The sequence below is a fragment of the Syzygium oleosum genome, unplaced genomic scaffold, assembly GCF_021117445.2.
Source record: "Syzygium oleosum isolate NSW1041296 unplaced genomic scaffold, Sole_v2.1 Sole_v2.07, whole genome shotgun sequence".
Classification (NCBI taxonomy): Eukaryota; Viridiplantae; Streptophyta; class Magnoliopsida; order Myrtales; family Myrtaceae; genus Syzygium; species Syzygium oleosum.
Genome location: NW_026607491.1, coordinates 164,832 through 172,437, shown reverse-complemented (window position 1 = coordinate 172,437; position 7,606 = coordinate 164,832). Strand labels below are relative to the sequence as shown.

The 7,606-nt window shown below is 38.8% G+C and overlaps 1 protein-coding gene across 1 annotated transcript; it reads left to right on the top strand.

Moving 5' to 3' along the window:
* The first annotated feature begins 740 nt into the window (after positions 1-740).
* LOC115693449 (7-deoxyloganetin glucosyltransferase-like) lies at positions 741-5,460 on the top strand. Its single transcript, XM_030620442.2, has 2 exons — positions 741-1,326; positions 4,475-5,460. Exons 1-2 carry the CDS (start codon positions 741-743, stop codon positions 5,458-5,460), a joined length of 1,572 nt encoding a protein of 523 aa, XP_030476302.1.
* Positions 5,461-7,606: the final 2,146 nt, after the last annotated feature.

The following is a 7,606-nucleotide window of genomic DNA, read 5'->3' as shown; positions in this document are numbered from 1 at the left end:
CGGTGCATGCTTACAGAGCTGAGAAGACATGTGAATGAAAACGATTTTCGCTTTTGAAAAAGACCGACATTTTCCAACCTTGAGTGTGTCTTCAAGATGGAAAACATTTTGCTTGACTTACTTTTCGTCACCAAACACTAGAAATAAATGAATTTATTTTCCTGGAAATCATTATCTTTCAAACAAACGGAGCTCAAGTCACCCGCAGCTAGCGAGGGCTTCGCCGAGGTATGGATCAGTCGATCGACAGCGCCTCCTGAGATCGATCCAAAGGGAATTAATTTAGAGGCCCATCACGTCGTCTAGTTGGTTTGGTTGACTCATCAAAGGGTCCTACACCGACGGGCCGAGAGTGGTCGCTTAAACATCAAGCTCTTCTGAAGGGAGAGCATACCGAAAGGATCAACAGAAACGAAGCTCTCCCGATGCATGGCGTGTTTAAATGGATTGTCCACTGGGCTGTGTTCGTAATGTTCAACTCATAGCTATCGGTCCCCATCATTAATAAGTGCAAGATGAGATATTGTTTGATTATTACGAAACCCATCAGATGATCAACCGCATAGAGTTTTGCTGTTATATATTAAACCTGAGTTGACGTATTGGGGCACATACTTTTCGGGGACACGTCTAAGGAATTGACTGTTTGTCGTGGACGAGCTCATGGCATTTACATACTTGATGGATTATATCAATATCAGAAGCTGTGTGATTGACTCCGAGACACAGAGGAGAGAGAGATGGATGATGTCAATGGAGAGAGCGTACGTGGTGGAAGAATGAGTGGTTATGAGAAGGAGGAGGAGGAGAAGGAGAAGAGAGGGCACGCAGTATGTCTCCCAAGCCCAGCTCAAAGCCACATAAGCGCGATGCTGAAACTAGCTAAGCTCCTCCACCAACGTGCAGGCTTTCGCATCACCTTCGTCAACACCGAGTTCAAACATGCACGCTTGCTCAGGTCTCACCCTTCTTTCTTCTCCACGAGTCTTGATGATTTTCAATTCGTGACCATCCCAGATGGCCTGCCACCTCCCTCCGATCCAGATGGGACCCAGGACGTGCCCGAGCTCTGCGAAGCCACTCGGACCTTCATGCCTCTTCCCTTCTCTCGCCTCATCGCCACTCTCCTTGAAACATCATCAGATGAGTCCAGAGGCGTTTCTTGCATCCTCTGTGACGGTTTCATGTCGTTCACCGCCACTCCTGCGGCTCGGCAGTTTAACATCCCTCTCCTCTTCTTTTGGCCCGTCTCTGCTTCTTCATTCTTGGCCCCCAAACATTATCGCGCCATCGAGGAAAAGCTGCGTCCTCTTGCACCCCCTAAAGGTGAGTGACTCTCGTATTTCAAGTTGTACATACTCACTCTCCGTATGTGACATGGATTTGTGGTATACTAGCACAAAACCTTGTTGGGTGTTCAAGTATATAAGTTTCGCCTGCTTAAATACACCAATCTATACCAGGGGTGATCAATTCCCGGTTCGGTCCGATTCCAAGGTGGAACCGAGAATCAGACCGAGAGGACCAGTTCCTAAAATTGGGAACCGGGGACCCGACCACCAGTCCGATCCAGTCCAATGGAACCGGTCATTTAGGGTTTAGTTCACATTTCACTACTTTTTGTCAATAAATTTATTTCAATTAAATTTACTTAGGATTTGATTCACATTTTACTAACTTTTCTAAAGAAATAAAATATATATATGTAATCAGTCCGGGTCGGTTCAGTTCCCCCTTGGAATCGGGAACCGGACCACCCGGACACCGGTTCACTTTTAGGAACCGGAAACTGGACCGACACTCCCGGGAACCGAACCAAACTGGCCGGTTTGGTCCGGTCCGGACGGTTTCCAGTTTGGGCAGTTCATTTTGCACACCCCTAATTTATACAATACCCATATCATCACTTGAGAAACTATACTTGTTTGAATAAGGTTGAACATACTAAAAGCAGGATTTAAGTATAGCTGTCTGACTGGTCATATATATTCTACAATTACCATACTTAAAACTAAATGAGGTAACTTATTAAAAACTGCTACAATCTGCTGATGCAGCTAGGAGGTGTTTTCAAGGATTCCTAAGAGCATATTGTTAGGCATGCCCAAAGGTATTGTTGGGAGCATGCTTTATATGATTTTCTATGGATTAATTACCGGTCTGTAGGCCGGTTAATTTTTATTTTTTTTTATCAAACCGTCTTCATCATCATTGATCCTCACAAATAGTTATTTTTTAGTTAACTGTAAGTGGTTTACTAGAGAACTAAGATGTCCCGTTCAAAAATTGAAATAGCCATTGACATTTTCCCATGAATTAGGTAGTTTAAAGTCTAGAGAAGTCTTACTGTCTAGTATAGCAATAATTACATCGCGATATTTTGAAAGTTAAAAGTTTACATCATCCAATATTTAATTTAATAATTAATTGGCCTACTCAATAATGATTAATATACTTAAAAACTTTTAATAATCACCAATCATTTGATGTATCACTTCCATAGTCGACACCTACCCCAAATTGATTTTTTCTTCTTTCCTTTATTCTTAGACCATGTCATTGGATGTATCACTTCCTCCTTTTAAAGTTGCAAAATTAATAAAAGTAAAACTATTTGGTCAAAAAGAAATCATAAAGTGGAACATGAGACTCCATATTTAGTTCCTTTTTTGTCGCTGTAGAAGGTTGCTTCTTTTCAAAATAGGCAAAACCGACAGAATCAAGAACACGCGAATCCCAAGGTTCCATTTTTTTTAAAACATTTTAAAATACATAAGTTAATAAAATATAAGTTATATCTCCTCATTATAATAAAAAAATTAATTATGAGATAAAAAACCATATTCTCCTGAGTCACTAAGTGGTTTACTAGAGAACTGGTATATCCCATTTAATTAAGATTGGAATAGCCTTTGATATATCCCCATGAATTAGGTATTTTAAAGTTAAGAGAAGACTTGCCCTTTTTGTATAGCAATAGTTACATCTATCATTCCATATTTTAAAAGGTTACAGTTTACATCATCCCAGATGTTTGATTAGATCAGTAATGATTAGTTTACTTATGCTTTTAATAATCATCAATCGTGTCTCTTCTTCAATTTGTTTTCTTTGTTTGGACCTGCATCAAAAGTGGAAGCTAATCCCGTTAATACAGATATAGGTTTGATTGCTTATCACATTTACTCAAAGTATGGCCATATTATTAGAAAATGCTTGAGAGTATAGCAAGATTATTTTTGGATGATTTTTACAACTTCTATGTATAATCCTAAGAACTATATAAGTATTTTGGTGCATATAGTAGAAGTCCATTGAGAAGTTGACAAATGGCCCTCTCATCGTGTGACACGTCTTCTACCTTTCATAAAGCTTAGAAGGAACAGCAATCCCAAAATTAGAAATAATATACCTTAGTTCATCATGAAGTCAAGACAAAAAATTGGGAGAGTTTCTTGCAAGACAAATATTCCCATAACACCTGAAAATTACCAAAAATGTCCTAAATCTATTGAAATTGTGCCAATTTAATCTTAAACAATTTTATTTTTTGCCAATTCAATTCTAAACATATTGCATTTGTGTCAATTCAGTTCATCCAATCAATGTTGGCAGGTCGGTGTTGACGTGGACATCGAGCGGCCTACACTAACGTGGCAATTTTAAATAATTTTTTTTCAATTGTTTTATTTCTTTTTCTCTTTCTTTTTCTTTTTCTTTTTCTTTTTCTTTTTCTTTTTCTTCTTCTTTTTCTTTTTCTTTTTTTTATTTTGATGGTGACTGCATTCTTTTATTAAGTCGTTTTTTGATTTGAGTCAATATTTTCCAAATCACTATATTCAATTTGATTGGACGTACCTTAAAATCAAACACTATGATCGAATGCCAACGCCCTTAATCGAGACATGAAATGTATTTAATTATTCTCGTGGAATGTGCTCATGGAAAAATTACACCCTGACTTGTTCTTTCATGGATTCTCTATGGAAGCATTCGGACATATGGTACCATATATCTTATATTATATGAGCAGACAAGGTTAGACAAAGTTATATTTTGATGTGACAAATGGCAGTGCAGGGAAATATATATTACTTGATCTAGAGAGGAGTATCGAGATTTCAAACTTAGAGCTCTATTACTTAATCCTCAATTACAATTGCAATCGCAACACCATCTGAAGAAGGTCTATACAGTTTACAAAATGAAAAAGGAAAGTAAAGTATTCGATGTCAGATATCTTGTCAAATTAAATGAATTTATGTATATTATGTCAAACTAAATAAGGCCATACTGAATATATCACATTTCAATGTTTCCTCGAACAATTTAGTGCGTCAAATCACGCTTTGTATCCTATCTTTTTCAAACGATGGTATCTATGTTTTTATTAAAATATGAAAAATTTATGTGAGGCAGTCATACGTAAAGCTTTGTGTACCGCATAAAAGAAATATGTCGTTTATGCACGCAGATGCCAGGTCTTCTGAAGCAAATACTTTCTTGGATACGGTCATTGACTGGATTCCGGGCATGGAGTGCATGAGGGTGCGTGATCTCCCAAACTCCTTCGGCACCAAGGATGGTGACGATGATTTCCTGCTTAACTTTGTCCTGGACGTGGTTCAGAATACTACCGATCTAAATCCCACTCCTCCCATGATCTTCCATTCCTTCGAAGCCCTGGAGAGAGATGCTCTCGACGCTCTCTCGTCCATTTCCACTCACATCTACGCTATCGGCCCACTCCATCTCCTCCTCAATCAAGTAGTACATGTCGATGATCGGAGTCATAGGCTGAAGCAAATCAAGGGCAACTTGTGGAAGGAGAACGCAGAGTGCCTTGAGTGGCTCAATTCCAAGGAACCCAAATCAGTAATGTACCTGAATTTCGGGAGCATAGCATTCTTGACCCAAGAACAGCTGGGGGAGTTCGCAATGGGACTTGCCAGTAGTAAGCAACCGTTTCTGTGGATAATTAGGCCGGACCTTGTGAACCAAGGAGACAGTACTAGTGCGAATGCTATTCTTCCTCGTGAGTTTCTTGAAGAAACCAAAGGGAGAGGTTTGATCTCAGGATGGTGCCCACAAGAGGAAGTGCTCAACCACCCTTCGATCGGAGGGTTCTTGACTCACTGCGGATGGAACTCGATAATGGAGAGCCTGTCAGTCGGAGTGCCCATGCTGTGTTGGCCATGCTTTGGGGACCAGAAGGGCAACTGCAGGTATGTATGCAGTGAGTGGGAGACGGGTCTGGAGATTGGAAGTGATGTGAAGAGAGATGATGTGGAGAGGTTGGTCAGAAAGCTGATGACTGACGATGGAGATGATGATGAGACGGGGAAGAAGTTGAAGAAGAGGGCCATGGAGTGGAAGAAGACGGCACATGAGGCTGCTCTTGGCTCTGCCGCTTTGGATTTCAACAAGCTGCTGAATTACCTTACTTCTATCCAAAATTAATTATCAATACTGTAGTATGTGGAGAATTTAGATGGGCTAAGGCCTCAATTTAAGGGTGTATTAATTTAATTTCCTTCTAAATGATAATCCTTGACCTTGAGGACAATATGCATGGCTTTGACATCGTAGTTATTGAACCAAGATATATATTTGATTCGAAATCTTAAATTTCGGAATTATGAATCGAATAGTAAGGTTCGATGAAGTATCCAAAATTAGTTCATTTGTGCCTTTAGCATTTATAAGTTACGTGAACAATATTGCAAAACATGATATTTGAGTAAGATCAGTGAACCATGATAATTTAAACTCAACTATGAGCGCATGTGAATAAGAAGTTGTAATTTCGTGTTGTCTTAAAAACATGAGAATTAGACTCGAAATATAAGTTGCAATTATTTATACACCCATTCTTTTATTATTACTTTGTAAAGTTTAAATTTTTACTTTCAATTATTCTATAACCATCAAATTATAGCATGCATCATAAAATAAAACAGAATTTACATCATTGGACAAGTTTACATACAAAAAGCTAAATCGCTTGAATCTGTAAATACATATCGAATCGTAGATTCACTAGTGAAACAGTATATTTGTTTACTATTCAAGGGACTATTGATTCACCTAACAGCTAGATATGGCATAGGTTCCTAATCGAATCAAATTGTACTATACGTGTCAAAAAATAATTGATTATAATAATTATGTTTGGCACCCTCTTTTGTAGAAGTGTGCAAAAGAACTGGGAATTGCCCGAACCACCTGGGATCGCCCGGAACTGGACCGGAACTGGTGGTTCTTAAGGGAACCAGTCATGTTCTCGATTCCAATTTTCGGGAACCGTTGGATACAAGTTTGGTTCCCGGTTCTAGATGTGGAACCGCCCACCCGAACTGGACCGGTAATATAATAATAATATATAACATAATATAATATAATTTATTTAATTTTTAATTAAAAAAGAAAAAGAAAAATCACAAATCCCTAAACTAAACCTAATTCACTCAATGCTCACAGCCTCACACTGAGCCAAAAAACACCTTTTTTTCGCTTTTGTCCCACGCTCACTCTCACTCTCTCACTCTTCTCAGTCGATGCTCACCTCATCGTCTCTTACTCTTTGTCTTTGTCTCCGTCCCTCCGTTTCAGTCATTGGCTGGCGGGACCGGTTTCATAGACCCACCTGGGAACCGGACCGGACTGGCGGTTCGGTTCCAATCTTTGGAAACCGGTCCCTAGTGGGCGATTCCCGGTTCTAGGGTGCGAACCGCCCACCCGGACCATGCTCACCCCTACTCTTTTGTAGACCTATTACTTAGTCTATTGCACCCAAAAAAAAAAGGTTATTGGATAACCTCAATAACCTTGTCAATTCTAGGAATATTGTGATGGGTAAAATCAATCACAATGCAAAAACATCTGGAAAGTTGTATCTTTGCATGAGACTCGGTATGGAGGTTGTTCTTTTATACGAAATTGACATAATCTATTAATTAGGTTAAGCCTATAGAATAACTTCTGATTGAAGCTTAAACTTTGGCCAGAAAACGTGTAGTGCGGATGTACAAGTTGAACCATTTAAGACAAAAGTTTTGTTATAATCTCGTCTGTCATCTGACAATTGATGCTGAAACTTAACTAATTGTGTAGTTAATGTGAAAAGGAATTATAAAAATGAAGTCGATTCTTGCAAAAAGCATTGTCAAGGAAGATGATGAGGAAATAAAAGCAAACGACGAAATCAAATATTTAGTAATAGGGATTGAGATCCTCTTATACTCTAATAAGATCATGACGCACATCTTGAATTTATATGAGTGGCTGAGATCTTTTGTGATCCTATGTTATGGTGCCGACTTAATCAAACTGTCGACCAATTGGCAATACGCGGTCATGTCTTTGAGATATTTCCCTTGTTCCGCTTGAAGTGTCACATTAGCATTCATAGGTGTTGATTGTTAAAAATATATTCCGAGTTTGAACTAGTGTATGAAACCCGGCTTGATTGAAAAATGTAGATCTGTCCATATTGCAGGTTCATCTATGCATTCAAGGAAAATACTGGTTGGATTTTGATTTCTAATCAATTCGGTGTGGTCTTCTTCTAATCCAACGTTTGACCGTGCGAGTTGGATTTAAAACA